The following is a 25986-nucleotide window of genomic DNA, read 5'->3' as shown; positions in this document are numbered from 1 at the left end:
CACTCCACCCTCTCCCCTCACTCCCTCTCTGATCTCGCATGCGCTCACTCTTTGTGTGTGCATGTGCACGGGGTAATTGAGGTGTGTGACCTTGGTGTAGGGCTGGCAGGTGTTACGGGAAGGGTGGCAGACTGATAGCTTGCCCGTATATACGCATGCTAATGTGTAAAACACTGCGGTGAGAAGAAATAATATGGACGTGAGGGTGGAAGCAAATTCATTGCCTGTACGTTTCAGCGCTTATAATTGATGTGATGCGTCCAGACAATCCTGCATCATTTCTGAGTCATTTGTGCTTTATTGTCGGCAAAGCGCCCCCTATCTGCTACCTGATGACATTGCGCTAACGTGACCTCCTGACATACATTTGAAGCGTCAGTGGTGAAATGACTTTGGCACGGCGGGCGGGCGTGGACTCCAGCTGTGCTCCAGCAATTAGTCTGAGCCCAATCAGATTTTTATTTCTTTTTTTTTTCTTTTTACGCTACACTTGTTTGGTAGAATTACAAATAGACTGTGAACGCTTACAAGACTGCTTGTAGTCAAGGTGTTGAGTAAGTTTACAACTGTAATGGAAGCAGATAAAGGCGTCTCTGTGCATCGGCACACGCCGCCCGCCCTCCCTCCTCTTCCCTCCTCTTCTTCATCCCAGTCGCTCCCATTACAGCATCACTCCCCCTCCCCCACCTCCTCTCTGCCTCCGCGCACAGTAGCAGAGTGCATCTGTGTCATGTCACCGGGTTCTGGCGTCCTAGAGTAAACCCTCCCTTCCCCTGTCACCTCGCTCACATACCAATCTCTCTCACTCTCTCTCTCCCTCGCTCGTTCTTTTCCTGCGCTTACGTCGCCCTGTTGTGTCGCGAGCAATTGTCGCCGTCCGACAAGATTCCTGCGTCGGGATGTTGCGCTATGCCGCTTGGCGGGGTTGTGTCTCGAAATTGAGCAGGAAGACTCGAGCTGAGATTGTGTGTGTGTGCCTGTGTGTGTGTGTGTGTGTGTGTGTGTTGGAGGCCTCTCCAGAGAAAAAAAAGACAAACAGGTGAAGACCAGATTGGGTTCCGTCTCATTTCCTCTGCTTTGTGCAGCTGGTCAAGGACAAACACACGCACACACACACACACACACACACACACACACACACACACACACACACACACACACACACACACACACACACACACACACACACACACACACACACACTCATACATGTATTTCCATGGCAACTCTTGACTGATTTTTGAATGGTGTGGCGTTTTGGTACTCGCGTACGGTATAGAGGATGAATGAATTTAAAATAATTTAAAAAAAAAAAAGTACTTCTGCCGCATGAGCTAATCTGCAGTCAGCAAATTGCAGCCCTTTGAAACGTGACCTTATGTGGATGCTTTTTGGGTATTGTTGGATTTTCAATACATATAAGGCAAAAACATTTTCAACCCGATTCACATGCAAAAGCATTTCCGGGTCAGTTTAATTACAATGTGACGGTGAAGTGAAAAAAAAGAAAGTGAATTGTGCAACACTACAATATATTGCGTAAACTTGCATTTCACGCACACTCACAAATGGTCCAAAGTGCACTTTCAAAGTAAAACAAGAATTGGCATGAAAAGAAGAGGAGAAATGAGAAGGGAAAAAGGGTGTGGGAAAAGCGAGTCGAGGCGTGCCGGCTGCCGGGAGTACTGTGGGGATGAGTCTCTTTCGCTTGAAGAAGCGGCTCCATAAATGTGTTGTTGGTGCTCACGCAGCCTTGGTGGGTGTCCTTTCAATGCCTGGGAGGGGAGCGCTCATGGTTCGTCACATGACTGTCATCTGCTGTACCGCTCAATGTGTGTGTGTGTGTGTGTCTGTGTGTGTAAATCAGGAAAGGCACAAGAGAACCACTTGAGACTCACAGTAGACATTTTGTGATGCGATTCTTTTTTTAAAATAGAAAAATCCTTTTTTTGTTTTTTTTGCTTCACTTGAATGAAAATGGTGCTGCCAGTAACCCCCAAAAATGGTTTTGCTGTCAAAAACAAGCTACTTGACTGCCACCTTCCTCTTCCTCCTCACGTGGGACAAAGTCCGTTTGTGAGTGTGCTCACGTGACCTTTTGGCTGAGGGTCAGGAGTAAAACCGCGCCGGCCACTTGCGGGCCTGACGCGCCTCCACCATGTCTGTAGTTTCGCCATGTCCGGCCTGGCGTGCGCACTGACCGGCGGTTATGGCAGAAAGTGACACACGTGACCTTGTATGCACCCACAGATTGAGCTAAAATAGAACTCCTTGTATCCCGTCACGTTAATGCGATGGTTTGTTCGGGCAAGTTTGTTTCAGGCTCTTGCCATCCTAAAAGTAATGCGGCTGCACGGCAAAAGCTCGGAATGTAACGACCGCCCGCGTGGAGAGCGAGAGTCGGACCCAACTTGAAGGCAGCCGCTGAATCAGCGCTGACTAACTCCGCTCACGCCATGTGGGCTCGCTCGCGCACGCCGCCTGCTACTTGGCTGCGGTTCAAAGTTCACAGAGCATGCGACAAATGGTCATTTGGATTGGCGCTTTGTGAAAGTGAGTCCGCAAGACGAGACAAGCCAGCCACAACAAAAGTTCTTCATGCCATGCGTGACGTAATAAGATGCCAACGTGCTTCCCAAATAATTTGGTCTTTGTCTTTTATTTTGAAGTTGGCTCTCGCAGCGTGTGACGGCGTCCCAACTGGAGGCTGCTCTGAGCCCAGTTTTTATGGCCATGACATTCTGTTGTCAAACATGCCAAAATCATGTGCAGTCGCTAATTATAGACGCTAACAAAGCTTATTCGTTGCGCTCTCATTGAACAATACAGGCTAGTCGCCGCCGTTAGTAGCTAGCAGCTAGCCGTTTAGTCGCTAATTATAGACTCTAACCAAGCTTATTCCTTGCGCTCTCATTGTATAATACTAGTTGCCGCCGTTAGTAGTTAGCAGCTAGCAGCTTGCTTCTAGCACTATAAGTTAGCAGCCGCTGTCAAACTGCTTTTCAAAGGTAGTTTATCAAACAGAATGCACATTTGAATGCTAACAGCTTGGCAAATTTGAAGAAACCAGACGTTACTCAAATGGGCTGTTTTAGCCGGCAAAAACGCTACGACGGTTCTGATGTCTTGTCATCCCATTGGCCAAAATTTTACCTACTCGTGTTTCGCAAACAAGAATATTTTTGTCGCTACACACAATTTAAATTGAAGAAAAAATCTTTGTTGTTCTCTTCTGTATTTTTAATAATCGTTCTTCAAATAACCCAAAATATATTTTTGCGGAATACTTGATTATTCTATAGAAGTTTCAGTACCATACCCACAATATAAAAATATTTACCAGCTGAAAACAAATAAATACAAGAATGTCATGTGAGAAGCTCATTAACAACCGGTGTGGCTTCCAGATTATGCTCACTGCTCCACTTCTTGTCCATTGCATGCTTTTTTCTGCTGGTACTTTTCTACATACTTGATTTGGTTTATGACCGCGTTGCCGTGGGGGTCGGCGCTACGTAAATAGTTGCCCACCTGCGCGCACATGTGCGCAACACTGAGGCCAGCTGTGGCGTAGAAGGGTGAGACCTCTGAACTAGAGTTCAGAGGTCACAGGGGGGGGGGGGGCGACCCTCCAGGCTGCAAGATCAATGGAGCCGGGCCAACTGTATGTGCGTTTGTATTGACAAAGCTGTCTCACACATGCACACGGAACACCCGAGGCTGCGGCACACATGGGAAGCTTCCAGCAACTGGGATTGGAACACAAACGGTGCGGCAACACAAAGACAGACAGTATAACAATCCTCACAGGCATATATTCTTTCCCTTCTGCCGAAAACAACAAATTAAGACGCTTTCAGTAGTTGTGAATATCTTGATTTGTGTTGTGGCGACTGCATTACGGTTTCTACGGGAAGTGTCAAGAGGGAGGGAGAGGAGGTGTCATTCGAGGACAAGGTGTGTGGGTGTGTTTGTGACACGAACACATATCGCAGGTGTCGTGTGTGCTCATGGTGCAAATGGAGGTGTGTTTTGGGGGCGGGGAGGGACGTCAGAAGGGCCACCTGTTCATGCCAAGCGGCTTGGCATTGACACTTTGAATGAGTCACACGCACACGCACGCACACACACACACACACACACACACACACACACACACACACACACTACCTCAGGCCACTACCTCAGTTTTAGAGAAACTCAACAACGGCAGCAAAGTTTAGAAGGAACTCCCATTTTTTCGACCGCTTTTAAATCTCAGCATTTTTTGTGTGCTTTTTTTTTTTTTTTTTAGGAGGCGGAAAGCATGATGTCGGCCCGGTGAAATCGAGCGAGAGACCGACTCCCACCCCCATGCTCACGTGGTAAGGCCGCTTCCTCTTTGTTTTGGCTCTTTTAGCCGAGATGACGCCAGATGTGTTGCAAGCGTGAGCAGCGGCCCACGCCGTCATCACTTGCGAAGGTTGTGGCTTGAGTAAGAATTGGGCGTGTGAGCAGGACTCGCAAGATAAGATTGTGTAAGCTGTCAAACATGTACTTGTGTGGCCTCTTGTCAAAGCCAGAAATGGATTTGATAGGATTTTTTGGCAAGAATGTGGAAGTCTTAAAATAATCTAATCGCTATTTCCTTGCCCCTGTGATTCAAGGTTCACACTTCATGTTCCAAACATGCAAATTGCACTTCAACACTGAACTTCAGTAGTCTGTAAATGAACTGGAGGTGTGTATCGATTTAAAAAATAAATAAATAAATAAATAAATAAATAGGGATGGGCACAGGACGACAATCCAACTGACAACAGTGACGCCTCATAATGAAAATGAGGAGTAACATCATTTCATCATCACCTTCCGTTTCATTCATGAAATGTTGCGGGGCAATGTCGGCCCTCATTTTGAACATTCTATTCTCAATGTTAGGGTTAGCGAGCCCTTATTTTGGCGACCAATAGCATGCCCTGAACACGTGATCACAAGTCAGTGAGTGGCGTGTGAAAGCAAGCCCAAAGGAGCTGCATTCTACGTTCTATAGAGTTCATATGTCCTATCGGGACCCCTGTCGATATTAGTATCGGTATCATGCGACACTACTCAATATCATGTGTTGACACTAAAACCTTTGAACCAAATGTGGAATTTTGTCTTAACAAAAGTCCGCTTGCTTAAATCTGATTTATTATGAAAATACCATTGAGGGGCTAACGAAAATTAGCAAAGATATTTCTGTAACAAAAGAACACAAACAGGCATGCAAAATATTTTGAACAGTAGCCTGGCCATATTGTGCCACAATGTGGTACTACACTAAAGACGCACAACTGTCCTAATCAATGTAACCCTCAAAAATACCCTTTTGTTTCACTTAGAACGAACCGCGAAATAGTGACTGTATTTTTATGATCGTTATGATTATTATTATTATTGTGTCTGCCTGTCTCTCAGTGTACCCAAAAGTCTGACTCACGCCGTCTCGCTCATACTCATGCGTGGTCACACACGCACACACACACACACACACACACACGAGCCATCTGCAGCGGGTGGGGACACACACGGTCTCCTACGAACATGCCATGCAGGCTTCATTTCTTTTTTTTAAGGTTGATTTGTGGAATTACACGCATCTGGTGTGGTGGGAATTCTCGGCTAAGTGTATATGTTTATGAGAGTGTGAGAACTACTAAGCCGTGGTCTTTAATTAAACCCATCGTACTCGCATGCCCTCCTGCTCCCTTTTGATCAATATCGGAGTGATAAGCGTGAAGTTGTCGCTCCCTGCGCCACACACTAAGTTGGACCTCCACGACCGATTGCCACGGTTTAGCGTTCTTTGTTGCGGCTTCATATTGTCATTCATCCACAATGTGTGTGGTACGTGTGGTGTGTGTTCCCACATCTGCCAATCATAAAATCTGGCTCCTTTCATCATAAGGTGGCGAGGGCTGAACAATAGCTTTATTATACAGTGAGCCCCTTACGTTCCAGACACACCCGGACTTGGTTAAAGTACCCATTATACGACGACCATATAAAACATAAAAAGATATGAAAATAGCATTTAGCACCTGTTCTCGCTCCCCCTCCCTCTGATAGTTGAGACCGTCGCTCCCAGTGGAGGTTTTCTGTAAAACTGGCATATTTTAAAAAAAAAAAAAAATTGATACTGTATATGAAAACATGAACCTGCTCAACCAAACTGATTGAAGGAGAATGACTGGTACATTTTGGCTTCTGCTTCTCGCTCGAGAAAGCTTTTTTGGAATTTTGTTTTATTTATTTATTTTATTTTTATTTGTTTTAGTGTCAATCAAAATCATCGAGGTTTGGTCAATCTGGGTTGGTCAATCCCCTTTACCTTGGACTTCTACCTCCTTTTGCGAGTTAGCTTGCTGGCGCACTTCACGCTAAACGCGTTTCTTACTGTTATTTGTTTTGTCTCCATTGCCTCCTGAAAAGTGCTATATAAGCTTCAAGCTTTAAAAAAAAAAAAAGGTAAGTCAATTTCCCTCAATTGAAAATTTGCATGTTTCCATGACCCGGGTAACTGAGAATCTACGCAGGCATAGAGGGGAAAAAACCCACAATAACTTGGACAATTCTGCGTGCAGACTAAAGATATAATATCATGAAAGTCAGCTAGCTTAATGCTGACATTAGGTGATACGCCATATAGTTTTAACAAAATTGAGCATAGATGTTAGATGTGCTACAATACTCAATACCAGTTGGCAGAGGTTGACTGTAAAAACTACGAGGTGCGACTTATTTATTCAGTACCACTTAACAATGGACTCCCGTGGACGCAAATGCTCCATGCATACACTCCATTACTCCTTCCTACAAAACGTCTTCTGTTGTCAATGGGCCACTTGTTGTCATGTGAGCCAACACAACTGTTGAAGCACAAAGGCTTGCTCACAATGTTCTCATTACATTTTTTTTTCTTTGTCAATTAGACCAAAAGGAGCCATGTGAGCGTGCGTCATCTGCGTTATTATGGTTATTATTCCTTATATCATCCTCTCTGCTTCATCCTCTCGTTCTCCCTGATAATTCGGCTTCCCCTTGTCCCGCTGAGCCAAGGCTTGCTAAATATAACCGCTTTTGTGTTTACAAGCGTGTGACACACACACTGCTCTTTGCGGTTATTACTGAATGGGAAAATTAATACATAAGATAGAAATGTTTGTGGCCTGTGAGAAAGGCACATTTTGTACTCCAGGGACTACTCGATTTTAGACGTTGTCACAGTGGCCCAGGATGACCTTCTTTACAAGTCTATAATATTCGTGGCCCAGTCAGGGCGCTGTCTAATGTTGTGATGGTTCTAATGTCGCTATTCAAAGTTGCATTGTTTTAACACATGCTAATTTTCGAACGACAAACAAAGGATAGACTGCCAACATTTAGTAAACTGCTTGTCTGTGGCTACAAGACCACATATGTATATTTTGTCTGAATATTGTCGTTGTTGTTGTTTTTTTTAACCCAGTGCGTCTTTAGGGGGCGCTGTCGAGCAACCATTTCCTATTCCATGTTATTTCTTGACATGTAGCGTGGGGACACCATTTTTATGACTGGCAACTGTCTATTAATCACCGCCTGTGCTACTGTGATTGTGTGTTCAAGTGTGGCGTGGGTTGAGGGGGCGGTTCGGGTAGCGCGAGTCGTGAGGCGGCCTGACTCGGTGCCAGTGTGCTCTGTCAGGGAATTCCGGGGCCGTGGATGACGTCAGCGTGTGACTGTGCGTGGCTGGCTCTGGCCCTTTAAAAAGTGAGCCGAGCGCAACCGTGGTTCTTGCGTGTGTGTAAAAAGCCACAGCGAGACGAGCTCGACGAGGAGCAACACAAGCGGAATACGAGGCGTCGTTCTCGGCTACCTTTTCGGATCTTGTCGGGGGGGGGGGCGACTGGGGACTGGGGGGACGCACGGAACTCGTTCGCAGGATTACGTTTCCCCGGAGAGTTGTTTTGCCAAATTGAGGATATAAACGCACGCAAGGGAAGTGGATACATATTCCGATTCGGAGATTATCGGCGTTTTCGTGTTTGACTTGGAATACCCGGTGAGTGCGTGGACTTTTACAACTTGTCTCAGTATTATGTCATAAGCGCTTCGGAGTAGTTCTTATCACGTGACCTGGTGGAACTCTTGTTTGTCAATGTATTGTCATAGTAGGTAGAAATATTCACAGGTGGGGGAATATTGGTGCGTAATTTTTTCTTGCAGGTGACCTCAGTCCCACGTTTCGATTTATTTTTATTCTATTTATAATCATTCCACACGTGGGGGAGACTCATTCCCGTAATTGGTCCACTTGCGGAGTTTCATTCATTAGTAATAGGCGCCTCTTATGGTTCGTTTACTAGAAAAAGGAAGCAAGCGAGCAGTTTTGAAAAAAGAAAATGCCTGTGTAAGGAGATCTCACACTATTGTGCATGAGTAGGAGTTGGGGGTGGGTCGGCAGCCGTATGAAGTGAATGGCGAGCTGCCCCCACACACCCCCACCAAGTCATTCCTGACGCACACAAAGAGACGGATTGAAAAGAAGTGATTTGCATCACCTCTCTGTTTGGCGGGGGAGGGGCAATGTCTGCCTCCCCACCCTTGAATCGGCGAAGACTTTAATCAGGCTCTGTGGGAAGAGAGATGGGGGTGGTTTTGTTACGTCATCAAGCATGCTGACTGCCGCGTGTGTTTTGTGCGTATTTTTACGCAAATTACGCACAGCCCAACCCAGACAAACGGTGCAGTAAAGACCAAGTGTTGTTGTTTGGTCGACTCCTCTTGATGTGCGCCGCTATATTACGGGTCATAAAGTTCTACACCAACCCCCTGGAGTGTGTGTTGGCCGAGTCCCTCCCCCTTCAAAAAGCCTTTGAACGTTCGCTTCCGATCTGATCGATTGACATGGAAAAACAGCTTTGATGGTGAGGCAGTAAAAAGCTAAAAGACCCCCCCCACACACATGCCCCCTACGTCTATCCCGTGTGTGCACTATGAATAATGACTTTTGTTAAAGTGACATCCACATTTCAGCCTCAACAATTCAACACCAATGAATGATAATTAAATGTGTTAGTTGAGTATTTTACTGCATTTATCAAAAGAAATGGGTCAGTAGGGTGCATTCAACTGTTTACTCACAGGTTGCCTGGCAACGTAGGGAACAAGCTGCCGTGTATATTGGCTTTGTGACTTTTTTGGGGGGGGGGGGACATGGAGCTGTCCGCCACCCTGCATGTGACTGCTTTTGTTGCCTTCTCCAGACAGCAGGCGACAATCCGGATTGGATGTCATGCTTAAATAAAGGAGAAACGGCATCTTTGTGTGTGTGTGTGTGTGTGTGTGTGTGTGTGTGTTGCTGTCTGGGGTGTCATTTTTCCGCCATGGAGCGAAGGCAGGTGTGGAATAACATTGGGCACACAGCAACAGGTTAAGCGTTAACGCAGCTTTTCCGTCACTCAGAGGGGACTCCAAACAGTTGTCTTGGTGGTGGCACACTGTTGCGGTCTACCTTACGCAGACACCTTGTCCCCCCCCACAAGGTGAGACAGAGGAAGCTTTTAGTGCTCCACAAGCGGCTACATGTGGAATTCCACCATGCAGTGAGACTGAGCTTTGTATGCATGCTGCTGTTCCCACACACATGTGACTTTTCACTTTGAGTGCAATGTGAACCCATGTTTATCGCCGTAGATATGCTCCAGACCGGTGGTTCTTAACCTGGGTTCGGTCGAACCCTGGGGGTTCGGTGAGTCGGTTTCAGGGGTTCGGCAGAGCCTCCACTGCAGAGGTCCGAACACACCTGATTTATATATCCGCATATCTGAACTGGTTTTGCAAAGGCAAAAGCAGAAGTCACACTGATTTTCTGGTATGTCATTTGTTGTGAATTCATGCATTGTGTTGGTTTTATTCTTTGAACAAGGTGATGTTTATGCACGGCTCATTTTTGTGCACCAGTAAAAACATCTCTGTCTTGAAAAAAAAAAATTGACTAAAGAGGGGTTCGGTGAATGCGCATATGAAACTGATGGGGTTCGGTGCCTCACACAAGGTTAAGAACCACAGCTCCAGACCCTAACGTGTCATTTAAAAAAAAGAAAAAGAAAAAAAAACCCTCATATTTTAAGGCTCACTTTTTTCAGTCGTCTGGCACATGTGAATTCTCAAAATAAAGAGGCACAGTGTGCATGCCTCAAGTTGTTGGTCACTTTTGACTGTAAAAATAGCAAATAGAATAAAAGAGAATGAAATGTTATTTATTATTATAATCTTTTAAAAATATTCAACCAAACCAGTATCGTTACTCCATCATATATAAAACAATTATTACTTCAAATTAGTAGCAACTCTTCTCTGCCTAATTCTCTATCATTTAATGATCTCTTGCAAGAAATAGAGTGCCGTAAAAGTTTAACTGCATCGCAGCAGTATATGTGTTTAGTCTGTGGTTGTTAGGGTTTCACTATCATAATAAACTTCTTTGAGACTTTATAGGCCAGTTGAGAAAATGACACAGTGGCGTTTGATATGAAAGTCTGAGCAAACCCCTAACGTGAAATGAGAGGGAGCATCACGCTCGGGTGGAACAGCGACAAAGTCCTTTCCGCTTCATGTGGTCGCTCATGTGGATAAGAGGTGGCCGTTTCAACCCAAATTGGGCCCGGAAGACCAACCCAAACAGACCCGGGATCTTCCGCGGACCTTCCCTCAACAAAGTCAACACGCTCTGTGGGTGTGATGACAGCATTCCCCTTCTGCGGCCAATGAAACGTCCTGTTTTGTCAGAGAGCCTGTGAGGTCATACTAGGGGGCGGGGCTTGTTGCAGTCACCACGAAAAGTAAACGTTGACGGGGATTTTGATGATGAGCGTTGTGGAAATGGAGAGTGAGTCGCCTACGCTTGTACTTTGTGTGTCAGCATTCCGGGCCGGGAGTTGAGTCACTGTCTTTTTGTCTGGCACGTGTTGCTTGAAACGACGTACAGAAATGTTGAGTAATCGCCGGTGTCACACATGGACACATCTTCATCAGAATCTTACCAGAGTAGGAAGCAAGGCTTACGTCCTCTTTTTTTTTTTTTTTTTTTTTTCTTTTATGGGGGGGGTGACATCGGTGTTTTTTTTTTTTTTTTTTTTTTTTTTTTCCGAAGAGGCTTTTGTGAGTCATGCTACACGCAAAGCCAGGCCACCGCCAACGTTGGAAGTACTTTTTTAGTGTGTGTGTACACCAAAGCTCACGTGTCGTGACCTCAGTTGCCCTTAAAGCGCACATGCAGTTTGTGTCCGAGAGGAAGTCGCAATCCTGCGTGTCTCCGCTTCATTCGCCAGTTGGGAGGCCTACTTCCTCTTCGGGTGTGACTTCCTGTTCCCCTCAAAGCTTCACTTCCTCTCTTTAATCTCCAACATGTACAGACACTGGCTGGCCACTTTATTAGGTACACCTGCATAATCCAAGCGCCTTAATCGCATGTTTTTCCTCCTCCCCGCAATATTGGTATTGTGATTTAATCTGCAATTATTTTTGAAGTTCCGTCAGTGTAAACGTCATTAACATTATTCAAAATGGCCGTCCGTCAGTGACGCCGGCCCGAATCGGGAACATTTCCCGCCTCTGGTGTGTTCTCCAAAGCCGCATTTAAGCACTTTGTAAGTGACACTAAACGAGAAGAGTCTTCTGATTTTGTTTCCGCAAATTCCCTCCTTTCTGGGGCTTTTTCATCGTCCTGTGTGGTTCAAGGTGATTCTCCAAAATACAGAACAGAAAGAGACGGGAGCAGCTCGAATCTGCTTTGTTTTGACTGACTGTTGGGCTTGAAGGCTAAGGCGGGACTGGTTAACGTACTGAGCCCAGAGCTAAATCGCTGTTGTACACTGGTGCCTTAGGTGCCGCGTTTGCTAGCTTAATGCTAACACATAATTGAAAATTCCATATACGAGCTAATATACGACATCTGTGTCACCTTTTAAGCAGCGAGCACAAAGATAAAGTAACTCATTTAACCAGCTAATTGCGCTTCTCACGGGCATATTTTCTTTATCCTCCACGAAGAGCGACTGATCTTACAGCAGCTTACATACAACCTTTGCTAACTTGATGCAAGTGCTATTATTTTTCTTAACAAATCATCTCAAGGCACCAATGTATTAGCTTAATGAGGATGATGATGATGATGATGATGATGAGCGTGGTGGTGGGGACATTCCACCAGATGGCTGTCAAACGTTCATCTTAAGCCGCTTTGTGTTTTTCGTGGCCTTTCACTTGAACCCCCCCACCCACTTGTTTGTTATACACACGCAAACCCGCTCGCTTGTAGACTACACATGACATATCAGCTCTTGAGAAATTCCCTCTCACCTAGCTGCAAAGTGACATTTCAGAACAGTTTTGGGGGGTATGCCCTGTTCCCGCTGAGTCATCACTTTCACACACACACCGGTGTGCTTTGCTATTATTGCTAACATCACTTTCTAACGACGCCTGCAGTCCGTTTCACCCGTGTCGTGTTCCTGAGCGGTGACTCAACAAAGCCTTCATTACAACGATTGATGTCTGTATGTCGTGTCTGTGTCTTCCAGCGTCCAGGAGGCACCCGAGAGATGACCGGCGGCCGAAGCTGAGGCGCGACACGATTGTCAGTCGGGAACCGACTGCTACTGTGGAGGTAAACAAGGTCGTGCGCACGTGCCTGAACTTTACAGTTAAAAGTCGGCGGCCTATCTGGTCTCTCACGCATGCTTTGGACTAGGCAGGAGGTGTCTAGATAAGCTCGGGCAGCGGCGGTCCCGGCGAACTAAAAGTGCACGGCGACTGAAATATCCACCGCTTTAAATAGAAATGAAGAGTGTGTGGGTGCATTAGAGGCGGAATTGCGTATGAGTGAAGCGAATTTGGGAGCCCTGGTAAAAACGGGCGCCCATACACAGCCAGGAAAAGTTAATTGAGTGTACGTGCACTATTACATTTTTTAATTGCAATTCCCACGCTCAATATTGCAATTGTGATTTAATATGCGAGGTCCTCCTCCAATGTATTTTTTTAACAAGCGCAATAAATTACACAGTATTTGTGTTTAATTGATATTAGGGATCATCAAAATTTCTCCTTGGAAATTTGTTTTCCCCCAAAAGCCCCAAATTTTGATTCCCCCCGACCAATTTCAAGTACTTTGGAAGCCCTCCTGGTATGTTGTTTACAGCATCCATCTTTTGTGTGCTTTGCTGTTCCAAGAGCAGCAGGGAGGCGATCGAGCGAGTATTTTCCCCCTCGTGTGAAGATGCGTGGGTGTCCTCCATGTTCCCACACTTCACGCCTTCCATCTCCATCGTTTCTCCTTAATCTGTCCTTCCGTCCAGTTCAGACCGTCTGTCACTGCCCCCCCTTCTTCCATCATGTCTGTCGTAATGAGATTAAACCTCCATGTATCCGACAGGCACACAATTTATGCACACAGTCGCCCACTTCTCACACTTGGCAACACTTTCATTGTCGCACACACTTAAACACACACTTGGCACAGCAAGTCTTTCTTTTCCTTTTATCATCACAAGGCCTTTGGAAGGATTACAGTAACCAGGGTATGTCCTCGTAGGTGACCCCCCCCCCCCTTCCCCCAATGGCCATCTGCGCCCTGATAATAATCCTCTGACTGTTGTGCTAACGCCCCCAGCAGGCCATCTGATGTAGTGCATGCCCAACACACACAAAGGCCTCCTCCATCCATGATCATATCAGGGGTTTTCAACTGGTTACGTCCAATGGACCGCCATCATAACCAAGAAGCAACTCTGGGATCACTGCTTTGGCAAAACATTATTTTATTTTGGACCCAAGGAGGATAGACCTATACAGGCTATTTATTTGCATCAGTGTGTCTATTTGGGGAATTATAGCTACATTTGACATAATTTGGATGGGTAAATGATTCATAAAAATGGCAGGAAAATAAGTCTAATCAATATTTCTAAAAATGTTACAATTATTTTCCAGTTCCAATTGCGCGGACCACCTGCAATACTGCCACGGACCACTAGAGGGCCACGGACCACTGGTTGACAATACGTGCAATATATATTAGAGTTCTGTCCAAGGTTGCTAGGATGACATGACTTTTGGATATGAATAATACATTTGACTTAAATGTACTCTTCTGTCACAGCTGAAAACAGAGAAACGGGACAGTCGAGCGATTTCAAGCACTGGAGTGAGGCCCTCTCTGTGCTGCAGTGGAGGGCTTCACGGACACAGCTAGTCTGGTGGGTACAAACACCTCCCATCTCTGCAAGGAAGACAAATATGCTCATAGTGTACTTCCACATTGTGAGCTTTTTTGGTGCGTCTCGGTTCCTGTCGGCAGGCTGAATGCATCACGCAGTGGAGCAGTTTGGCGGGCGTGGCACACGGGATTCCTTCTCTCTGGATGGACTCAACCGGGGACCTTGGGCTCCCGTGGGCGGCCGCGCATGGCAGCCACCTGGCAGGTGGGTTGCCATGCCCGCATAAACACGGACAGATTCTCTAACCGGGCACACGCAAGAATGTTAAGTTCAAATTGGAACGGGATGAAGCTGTGGTGTTTTGTTCCGTCCATCAGGTGTTTGCCGGGAATGAGCCAACACCAGCTCCTTCCTCATCTACCTCCTGGTCCAATTCATGGACTCAGCCAAGCCAATAAATTCTTCAACAATGGGTAAGTGTGCGTAAAAGTGACAAATGGACGACGCAGCGCAGCTGTAGTTGACTATTTTTCTGTTTCCCAGGCCCTTGCGAGGCGGGGAGAAGCTGGATCTCCCCCAGCCAATGTTGCCGGGTCTGCCGAGGGAGCAGCTGAGGCCGCTTCCTCATCATCCTCTTCATCATCTTCATCCTCCCCCTCCTCACCGAGCATGGGAGCAACTCGGCCAGCTGTACGAATCCCACCACCCTCCCCAAGGACATCCAGGCGCCACTCTCCCCGAGCACTCGCTCCGCCTCCACAATGGCGGCTACACTGGCAGTGGCGGCCCGCCCCCTACCCCGCATCCCCCTGCCAATAGGCCGAACCAACCGCTAAAGGTTTTAGCCGGTCTGCTCGTGATGAATTCAAACTTAGGTTTGTGCGCTGTTGTTAAATGATTTCTCTTTTTCCCCCGTGCTGCTTTTTTGTCAAGTTTGGGGGTCTTCAGGAGCACCATGCCCCACGGGGGCCGCCACTGCCGGGAGACGACATGTGGGCTCAGGTGCATCAGGTGAGCGCTCTAATTGGCTGCGATCATGTTTCATCACGAAACCCGCACGGCAGCAATGGCAATCGTCACGACACGCTCGCTTCAGTGCCACTTGAAATCCCCTCTTAGCAGCAGAGGGGACACGCTGGCAAGATGCCTGCCAGTCAGCTAAAGCGACCGCGCCCTCCGCTCGGCGAACACTCTGTCATCCAGCACACTGCCGCGTCGTCGTCCGTGCACCTGCCCAACCGCTCGTCCAGCGAAGACTGGCCCAGCCCCAGCAAGAGGAAGAAAAGTTCCGATCAGGTAACACAGAACCTTACATTTTGCATCTTTGCTCTTTCACACTCACATTTCCACCTGTGCAGGTTTTGCATCCTGGCCAGCAGCGCTTCCCTGGACCGGGCCAGGCTTTGCTATCTCAGGCCCATCACCCCAAACCGGCCTTCTGGAACCCACTTCAAAAGGACAACAGTACTTGGCAGCCTCCGAGCTGCGATCGCAAGGCATCTTTGGAGTTCCAAGGCCGAATTGTGAGAGCGTTTGGGCCGATTGCTGCTCTCATTGATCTGAACATGACACCAAATATGAATCTCGCCTTCTTTCTCATTCAGGAGGCCCACAAACAAGCACTAAGCGGCTACCCCCAAAAGACGCCCCCGGCCACCTCCTCTCCTTCCACCGTGTCACCTCCCGTCAACTCGCCGCCGAGCTACAACCCGGCTTGTGTGCCTCCTCTTCCTCGAGACTGCTTTCAACCTCAGGCTGTCAACCAGCAGTCCCCCCACTCCTCCTATCGCAGCCCCTCTTCCAAACCGGCTCCCCTCTGTCACACCACGGAGGCCCACGGCCACAGAAGCCATCTCACTGGGGCGCCGGCCCCCAGCAGAGGGGACAGGGATCAACATCGGCACGCTCAGTCTTCACCAGCAAAACCCCCAGCCGGCGGCGGCGGCGGCGGCAGCGGCGGTGTGCCTTACAGCCACTTTCAGCCTCACCCAGTTCTGGGTCAACGTGTGCCTCCACCACCTCCCACCAGCACCACCTCAGTACCTCAGCAGAGTGGGCTCTATGATGTGTGGAGGTACCAGAGTAGGTCCAGCAGTCACCCCGTGGTAAGTTGTGGTAACACCAAAAGTGAATCGACTCGGTTCCTACAAATGCAAAATGGTTGAAATTTTGCATTGCAGTGGCTGATTTTGTGTCGATAAATACTGAAATCGTGAAATCAATATTGTATTGTTTCATCTGGTCCAAATTCTGACGTTTTCTTGAGCCAATCACAAAAAGGAGTCATGTCACCTATGACAAAGATCTGCAATCGTATTTTGCGCTTGCGGCTCTCTCGCAAAATGTTCAATGGTTGAAAACCATCAGAAGCGCAATATGTGGAAAAAAAGGATGTGCTGAAATTGTGATTTTGATAGTGTTGATGTCGTCCCCCAGGACGCCGGCATCCCCAGACCTCCAGGACCGATACCTCATCACCAGCAGAGCCACAATCAGGGTCCAGACAGTCAGCATCAACCTCACGTCGGCCCGCCCCCTGTCAGCTCGACCCGCACCCCTGTCATCACCGCCAATCGCTCCTCCTGCCACGTCGGTGGCTATGGTAACAGCAGTGTCTCAGACGGCGGTTGCCAGGTGAACGGCGCCAGCAGGAACTGGCAGAGGAGTAACGAGCCGGCGCCCCAAAGCTCCATCGGAGGTCCCCATGGATGTCCCCCCGGCCCTCAGTTGAGTGCCAGCCAGTTTCACCACGAGGTACGAGGAAGACTTCAAGAAAATGGACCCTCCAAGGGGAAGACCTCCTTCTACCCTCAGGCGACGCACGTTCCGACGTGTTCCACGTCGTCGTCTTTGTTCTCCTCAGGGCTACCCAGGACGGGGGACAGCGTCATTATGAGCAGAGCCTCCAAGGCTGTTCCCATTTCTCCTCCCGTGTATTTCCCACCTTCCGGCCACCGGCAGGTGTCCTCCCAGGCGTACTGCCAGCGGCAGAACCATCCGGTTCCCGCTTCGAATCCCCAGTCCATCGTGGAGGCGCTGGACAAACTGGACGCGGAGCTCGAGGGCCACATGCAAGCTGAAGAGAGGAGGAGGAAGGAGAGAGAAGACGGCGAGCGGCGCAAGAGAGACTTGGAGATGAAGCAAAAGCAGGAGGAGGAGAAAAGGAGGGAGGAGGAGAGGAAGAAGAGAGAGCTGGAGAAACGCAAGGAGGAGGAGTATCGGCGGAGGAGAGAGTGGGAGCTGCAGGAGCAAGAGAGGAAGAGGAGGGAAGTGGAGAGGCTGCAGGAGGAGGAGAGGAAGAAGAGGGAATGTGACAAGCAAGAGCGCGAGCGCAAGAGGAGAGAGTGGGAGAGGCGAGCAGAGGAGAAGAAGAGGCGAGAAGAGGAGGAGCGCCAGAGGATGGCCAGAGAAAGGAAGGAGGCGGAGGAGAAAAAGAGGAGGGAGGAGGAAGAAGCCATGGTGAAAAAGCCTCAAGAGCAGACGGCCATGGAGAGTCTAGAGAGGCTTCTGTGTGGCGACGCCTCGTCCGCTCCCCCGGCCCCCGCCCCGTCGGAGACCTCGCCCCACTACCCGTGGCTGAGCCGCGGCGGCTCCTCCGGCCAGCCGACCGTCAGCGGCGCTCCGCTGGAAAGGCTGCGACCGCCTCCGCTCACGCCGCAGACGGACTACGCCCGCGAGAAGCAGAGGCAGCGCGAGATGTGGGGCAGCCCCCCTCCCACCACCATACACAACAGTACCTCAGGGATCAACCAGCAGCAGCCGCTCTACTCTGGCAAGCCCCCCGCCACGCAGGCCAAAGAGCCAGCCGTCTCTCTGCCCGCGCTCCGAGAGCCCCCCAAACTCTATCAGGCGTTTCCTAGGGAGAACCCGCCCGCGCCCACCCCGCGCTCGGACAGTTCTCCGTTTGAGGAAGAGCCGTCGGAGTTGTCCACGCTGCTCCCCGATGGCCTGGCCAACATCATGGCCATGCTGGACGAATCCATCAAAAAGGAGGAGGAGATGTACACCGAGGGTCTCCTGGATACGTTTGCGCCGAGCGCCCCCCCCCCCCGTCAAGGCTTACCTCTGCGCTCCTGACCTCCTCCCGGCGCTCAAGGGTCAGCCAAATCAGGAAGACTTTGGGGCTGACCCCCACGCCAGCCCGCCCGTGCTCAGCCGCCAAGGCTCATTGGCTTCCCCGTGCAGCCGGACGTCTTCTCTCAACGAGGAACTGGAGGAGGAGGAGGAGGAGGAGGATTACCTGAAAACATCTCTGCAAAGCACACTGGGAGTCAGGAACAGCACCTACCGCCACAGCGACCTGGCCAAACTTTACGGTCTTCCTGAGCAGGAGAAAAGCGAGGCTGATGACGATGAAGACGAGGAGGAGGAAGAGGAGGCCCCGTCGTGTTCCCCGCCACCTCAAAGACCCCACCTCCACCAGACAGACGTCAACAGCACGTTCAAGTCCATGAGCACGGCCCTGGAGAGACAGAAGTACGCGTACCGAGGCGGACCTTTCGGGAGACCCCCGCCGTCGGCTCTGCTCGGAGTCAAATATTCCTCGTCGCTCTCGCTGGGTCCCGACATTTGCCGACAACAGCACGGCGGCTCACCCACGTCCGATTCCACCAATGCTCCTTTCAGTCCAGCCGTAGCTCCTCCAAAGTCCTCTCCGGCGCGTCCGCTCGAAGACGTCAAGGTGGAGCTCGTTGATGAAACCATCACAGTGGAAAGGGTTGCCCAAAAGGAGATCACGCCCGGCGTAGGGCGTTACCGCGCCATCAAGGAGGAGCATCGTCTGACCACCATCTCCGAGTCGTCGCTGGCAGAGCTGACCGACGGATCCAAGGTGACGCTCTCTCGCGAGTCGGACAAGCTGGCGCGTCGCGCCAAAACTGAGGACAGACACAAGCCGGAAAAAGCGAAGGAGCACCGCGAGAAGGAGCGACACAAGGACAGAGAGCGGGAGAAGAAGAGGAAACACGGCCACAGCCACAAGCAGGAAGACACAAAGGAGAGGAAGAAGCACCGAGACAAGAGGGAAGAGGCGGTCTTCTCCTCCTCCTCGTCTTCGTCGTCCTCCAGCAGCGGCCGCAGGCGACACAAGGAGGGCAAGAGCCACAAGGACAAGAAGGACCGGCGAATCCTCTGCGACCTCAACCTCCAGAGCAAGGAGGGAAAAACTTGCAGACACCACGACTCCGAGAAGAAGAAACGCAAAGACGCGTCTGGCGCCACCTCCGCCGGCGAGGGCGAGCACACCGAGTGGAGGTCAAAGAAAAGCGAAGATTCGTCGCCGGACTTGCTAAAGCTGAAGGCTCTGTCGGACGGACCCCCCAAGGAGCTGAAGATCCGACTCATCAAAGTGGAGAGCGGCGACCGGGAGACCTTCATCGCCTCCGAAGTGGAGGACAAGAGGATTCCCCTGGAGCAGATAAGCATCAAGAACACAGCCGCTGAAATCATCCGATCTTGCAAGTCAGTACTCCACATGGGACCCACAAGTTGCAAAAATCGGCACACCCTCAATAACGCTCTTTTATTCTCTCAGGGGGGCCCGAGTAAAGGGGAAGTTCAGGGAGTCTTTCTTGCTGCCGGCTTTCTCCGTCAAGCCCATCATGACCTCGGAGGAGCCCATTCCCAGAGAGAAACTCAACCCCCCCACACCTAGCATTTATGTAAAACCATTGCCCAGCCATTTGACTACACGATTGATTTACACAATTCTAGCAAATTGCAGTCGCTCATTCGTTTTCTTGTTCCATGTAGCTGGAGAGCAAGAGGGACGCCTTCTCTCCCGTGCTGCTGCAGTTCTGTACAGACCCAAAGAATCCCGTCACGGTCATCCGAGGACTGGCCGGATCGTTACGGATCAGTAAGTTTGCACTCGTGCGGGTCGCCCCCCCCCCCGCCCCGCCCCCCCGCTTCTCGTAACGCTCCTCGTCTCGTTTGACAGACTTGGGTCTGTTTTCCACCAAGTCTCTGGTGGAGGCCAACGCGGAGCAAGCGGTGGAGGTGCGGACTCAGGTGCAGCAGCCGGCGGATGAGAACTGGGACCCCAGCGGGACGGGTCAGACGTGGCCATGCGAGAGCAGCCGCTCGCACACCACCATCGCTAAGTACGCGCAGTACCAGGCGTCCAGCTTCCAGGAGAGTCTGCAGGTAAGGCGGCGCCAGTTTGGCTGGCGATGGAGCCGCCGCTTGGACGCAATGTCACAACGCCGTGTGTTAGGAGGAGAAAGGGAGCGATGAAGAGGAGGACGACGACGATGACGAAGAAGACAAGGAGCCGCTCAGCAATTCGGAAACCCCAAATAAGGACAACAACAACGCCAAAGAAACTAGCAGGTATGTTTTGCTTTTCATGACCAAGCGCAACTGGGTCGAAGAATTTAGAGAATTCAAGTAGACATTGCAGTGTAGTAGAATCCAATTTTCAAATTGATAAACCTACAATGAGTGTGAAAAAAACCCACGTTTTTTTTTTTTTTTCTTTTCAATTGTTTAACATGTAAAAAGTGCAGTTCATGTATTTATATATTGTTTGATTTTGACTTTATGGTTTACTGAATTATGTTTGCTCCACGCTTGTTCGGTAGAAATGCTTAAAAGAAGGTTTTGTTTGACAATTTAACAGTAATTGAAGTGCATAATAATAATTTAATTAATTTAATTGGATTTTTTAAATCAAATTACGGATTAATTTGCCTTTAATTTTAGCATTAACAAGACCAAAATGTTTCTATATAATACATGTTTTTTTTTTTTTTTTATGATTCGGATTTATTGCTTATGTTTCCTAAAAAATATGCATCAAGAGGCTCTTTAACCAAAAATAATAATAAATCACAATATTCATTTGTCCCCCCTAACCCTAACCCCCCCCCCCCCCCCCCTTCTCACTGTCCACCCAATACCTAACGACGTTCTTCTCCACAGCGGCGAGCAGAAGCCAGTGGGGAAGATCATTAAATTTGGCACCAATATTGACCTGTCGGATCCCAAGAGGTGAGTTCTGCGTGCTGCTGGAGCTTCCCTCCTCTCAGACGACGACAACAAAAACAACATCAATGGTCTTTCAGATGGAAACCGCAGCTGCAAGAGCTCCAAAAGCTGCCTGCCTTCATGCGCGTGGCATCCAGCGGCAACATGCTGAGCCATGTTGGACACACCATCCTGGGCATGAACACCGTCCAGCTCTACATGAAGGTCCCGGGGAGCCGAACTCCAGGTGAGCCCTCGCTCGCCCATCTTGACCGTCTCGTAAACGTAACGCTTCACTGACCAAATATGTCGCCGCAGGCCACCAAGAGAACAACAACTTTTGCTCGGTGAACATCAACATCGGCCCCGGAGACTGCGAGTGGTTTTCCGTGCACGAGAACTACTGGCAGGCCATCAGTGACTTTTGTGAGAAGTGAGTCGCTGAGAAGATGACACAAACAAATTTCGGAATTGGAATCCAAATAGTGATTCGGTCTTGGTCGTGTTTACCGCAGGCACGGGGTGGACTACCTGACGGGGTCCTGGTGGCCCGTGTTGGAGGACCTCTACAACGCCAACATCCCAGTGTACCGTTTCATCCAGAGGCCGGGCGACTTGGTGTGGATCAACGCCGGGACCGTTCACTGGGTTCAGGCCGTGGGCTGGTGCAACAACATTGCCTGGAACGTGGGACCTCTGAACGGTAAGAGAAACGCGGCAAAGCTGATGGAGGTGGAACCGGGCCTGCTCAGCGCGGTGGCTGCTTTGTGCTCTCTGTGCAGCGTACCAGTACCAGCTGGCCCTGGAAAGGTTCGAGTGGAACGAAGTCAAGAAGGTCAAGTCCATCGTACCCATGATTCACGTGTCGTGGAACGTGGCCCGCACACTCAAAATCACCGACCCGGACACCTACAAGATGATCAGGTGAGGATTACTTTATGATTTTAATGTTGGTTGCACTGAGTGGAAAAAAAATGAAGGAGGCAAAGTCTCAACGCCTTTTTCTCTTCCCATTGCTCCATGGTCAGACATTGTCTGCTGCAGTCCATGAAGCACATCCAAATCCTGCGTGACCAACTGGTGGCTCAAGGCAAGAAGATCTCCTACCAGGGCCGCGTCAAGGACGAGCCGGCTTACTACTGCAACGAGTGTGACGTGAGTGCCCTCCAAGTTACGCCCTCCAAGTTACACCTTCCTTCCTCCTCTGTGTAGCTCAAATAAATAAATATACAAGTAAGTAAATTAAAGTAGAACACCATTATGAATGAATAAATAAATAAACCAATACATAAACCAATAAATAAATAATGGATACATATAAATGAACAACTAACTAAATAAATGAATAAATAAACCGATACATATAAATCGATACATAAACAAATATATAAATAGATGGATACATGAACAAATAAATCAATCAATAAATTCTTGAATTAATCATTAAATAAATGAATGAATAAGTAAAATATAAAGATAACGTTTTATATATATTAAAATAGTCCTGTGTAGCCTTGTTGTTGTGTTTATGCCCTCTAGAGGCCACCGCTGCAAACTACAAATGCAAAAATGACCAGCTACCCCATTCCATCATGTGGCGTATTTTTTTTCTAATCATCTTTTTGCTTCCATTCCAGGTGGAAGTGTTCAATTTGCTGTTTGTGACAAGCGAGAGCAGCAGCAGGAAGACGTATGTGGTGCACTGTGAGGACTGCGCCCGCGAGCGCACCCCCAACCTCAACAACGTGGTGGTGCTGGAGCAGTACTCCATGGAGGAGCTCACCGGCACGTACGATTCCTTCAGCCTGGTACGCCGACTCACGCACACCGCCTCGGTCGCTCGTTCGCCTTTTTCACCACTCATCACTCCTCTCTTCTAGGCCTCCTCTTCCTTCTCGTCACCGTCGTCACGGTGACAGGAGCCCCCCCCCCCCCCCCAGCCGCAACCAAAACTCCTGCGAGTCAGGACAAAAGAGAAAAACACTTTCAATGTTGATTCTTGGAGATCGTCGAATGGGTTTGTTTACTCCTCTTTTACTGTTTACAAATCAAGACGCAGCAGTTTACGCCTCTCAGATGGTGCTTTGATTCTTTTGCTTCTCTCCTTGTCTTGAATACATTTGTACATGTTGGGTTTGAAAATAAAAATAATTTATTTGTTTTCTTAAACTAGATTCACCTAGATATATATACCACATTGGCCTTGTCACTTGTATTTAGGAAGGAAAATAAAAAAAAAATACTAATAATAGAGAATATGGAAGGTTTTTCTCGAAAGCATTAAGAATTTTGAAAAGTAAAATTGTTCGGGATGCTTCAAAACATACGGGTTTTCATTAAAGAAAAAATTAGGGGTGGGGTTTCATTTTATTGTTGTCTTCTTCTATTTTTTATTTTTAATGAATTGTACATTTAGCGCTCCTGGAAATGATGAGTATTCAAAGTTGTTTTTTTCTTTCGTCATTTGGTTGGTGCTGACCTACTTGTTTTGTTCCAGTGTGTCCTCTTGAAGAGGGGAAATTGTACATTTAATTTAAAAACATTCCCTCTATTTATTGGATAACAGAATTTCACAGCCTTTTTTTACTTCAAAAAACAAAACAGGGCTTTCCGTCATTTTAAAGCTGTCCTTTGATGATGATGCAGTTTTTTTGTTCCCACTTCCGATGTGTATGAACCTATATGACGTCACATTTTTCTGTAGACTAAAGACACTGCTTACGTAGAATTTGTATGATCTTTTTTGGGGAACTTTTCAATGACACTTCAGTTATTTTTGTTTTGGTTTTTATTCTACAATCTGGCAAAGATGTCAATGGGCTAGATGGTGCTCTTTTTGTGTTCTTGAGAATACTATTTTTCCTGTTGCAATATTACACTTTTCCTTCTTCTTTGTGCTCATTAATTTATAACTACACTGTGTAGAAAGTTTGCGCACACACACACACACACACACACACACACACACACACACACACACACACACACCAAACTGAGCCAGACTTGTCTTAAAACACTTTGTGAACTTGTGTGACATTATCATGACTATTAATAAACCGAGACGAATTGTATAACCCGCCTGGTTACCTCTCACAAAACGGAATGATTGCAACATGCACTTAGTTAGATCGCTTTTCCCTCCACTCTGAAAATTGATCTTCACTTTGGATGATCGTCTGCTGGGATGACAGCTTTAGAGTGCCTCATTGTCTGCAGACGACAGTGAGAAAGGTTAAAGAAGCGTGTTGGGAAATGAAACTTTACTCGATAATACATTTGTGGATCAACACTTTGGGGGAGAGTTTTACAGTGCCTCGTTGTCGTGGCAGTAAAAATCTTCACAATGACCAACTATATCATTATATTTTTGCAGCTCGATAAAAGAACGATAATGTATAGCAAGTGTTTCCCAACCTTTTTTCATTCACAGCACAGCTTTCATTGGTAAAAATCTCGAGGCACACCACCAACAAAAATCTGTGTTGATTTTCTATATTAAAATCAGTTATATTACAACAAAAGACGTAAAGTTCTATTCCTATATACGTATGGAGAGTCGAATAATTGAATGAAAATGAATATTCTTTAAATTGTATTTCTTTTGGAAATGAAAGTGACAGTTTTTGAAAAAAGGTTTCAGACAGTGTAAGGAATAAAATATTGAAAGTGACTGTGATCAAAATCCAAAAGAATCAATATGGCTTTGTTTACTGTTTTAGACTAGCTCTATGACCAAAAAGATTTTGGTCATTTTTATGTCTGCAGGAGCTAAAACCTTTCACGTAGGTGCAGTTAACAAGGGAATCTTGGAAAACATGTTGGAATGCGGTCCCGAGGACTAGCGCTTGACACCTGTGACCTTTGACCATGATATTTCCCTAATAAAGTGGCCTGTCATCAGGTACACTTGAAAATGGAGGTGTACCCAACGGAGTGTCCAAGTGACGTCACAGATCAAACAGCCAATCAGAAAGTGGGGTTGAGGGCGGGTGTGGCACTTTTCACTTTCCGTGAAGCTTTGACCATGATTTCCGATTATTTGATTTATTAAAAAAAAAAAAAAATCTGTGTGTGTGTGTGTGTGTGGGTGGGGGGGGGGGAGGATTTGTTGAACGATTCATTTGAACGAATCTTTTGTGTGAACCGATTCTAAAGATTCACTTCACTTAAAAGAATGGAATGCACATCACTCGTATAAAAGAGTGCAGACGGCCAAGGGCATACATTAGGTGGCCTGCCCCTAATCCTAGCTTTGAACCCTACTTTGGAACCCTAACTCTCTTCACCCCGCCCCTTACACTACTGGATTCCACCCCGCCCCCTACGTAGCGGGCGTGATACATTGGTTTGCTCCGGCGGGCCACCTTATGTATTTACACATAAATGCTTGCATTTGTTTGCATATGCGTACGTAGCGAGGTTCCAATTCCAAAAGCACATTTAGGTACATGCTCATACCTGGGATCAAACCAAGTTCTTTCCGAGCGAGAGCCCGTATCACTAACTATTTCGACCTGGCAGCCCTTGGCTGTCTGCACTTTTTTGTACTAGTGATGTACATTCCAGTTGTTAAGTGAACTGAATCTTTAGAATCGGTTCACTCAAAAGATTTGTTCAAAAGAATCGTTACCCGAATCGTTCGGTACACTTTCTTATTTATTTATTTTTATATTTATGTATTTATTTATTTACCTCGTGTAGTGTACCTATTGAAGTGTCCATGAGGTGTACCTAATCGCAGGCCACTTCATTCGGGAAAAAGCTTAAGTGAAAGTGAAAAGTGCCACAGCCGCCC

The 25986-nt window shown here is 47.9% G+C and overlaps 1 protein-coding gene across 1 annotated transcript in view; it reads left to right on the top strand.

Annotated features, from left to right (window-relative positions):
* The window catches only part of LOC148403422 (uncharacterized), a 42281-nt gene extending 18016 nt beyond the window's left edge, over positions 1-24265 (top strand). The window contains 24 exon segments of the mRNA XM_088372709.1: positions 4295-4364; positions 12588-12673; positions 13999-14264; positions 14366-14489; positions 14603-14698; positions 14769-15063; positions 15159-15236; positions 15348-15521; positions 15584-15748; positions 15830-16330; positions 16662-18269; positions 18271-19685; positions 19759-19885; positions 19977-20082; positions 20164-20369; positions 20440-20555; positions 21147-21215; positions 21290-21438; positions 21510-21624; positions 21707-21894; positions 21974-22115; positions 22220-22346; positions 22829-22999; positions 23072-24265. Coding sequence (XP_088228835.1) covers positions 14371-14489; positions 14603-14698; positions 14769-15063; positions 15159-15236; positions 15348-15521; positions 15584-15748; positions 15830-16330; positions 16662-18269; positions 18271-19685; positions 19759-19885; positions 19977-20082; positions 20164-20369; positions 20440-20555; positions 21147-21215; positions 21290-21438; positions 21510-21624; positions 21707-21894; positions 21974-22115; positions 22220-22346; positions 22829-22999; positions 23072-23107 — 6003 coding nt within the window. The 5' untranslated portion in view covers positions 4295-4364; positions 12588-12673; positions 13999-14264; positions 14366-14370 and the 3' untranslated portion in view covers positions 23108-24265.
* Positions 24266-25986: the final 1721 nt, after the last annotated feature.

Source organism: Syngnathus floridae, chromosome 1 (genome assembly GCF_059516105.1).
Source record: "Syngnathus floridae isolate MCC-2025c chromosome 1, RoL_Sflo_1.0, whole genome shotgun sequence".
In the NCBI taxonomy this organism is placed as follows: domain Eukaryota; kingdom Metazoa; phylum Chordata; class Actinopteri; order Syngnathiformes; family Syngnathidae; genus Syngnathus; species Syngnathus floridae.
Note: the sequence above shows the minus strand (reverse complement) of the source record. Positions and strands in the feature narration are given on the sequence as shown.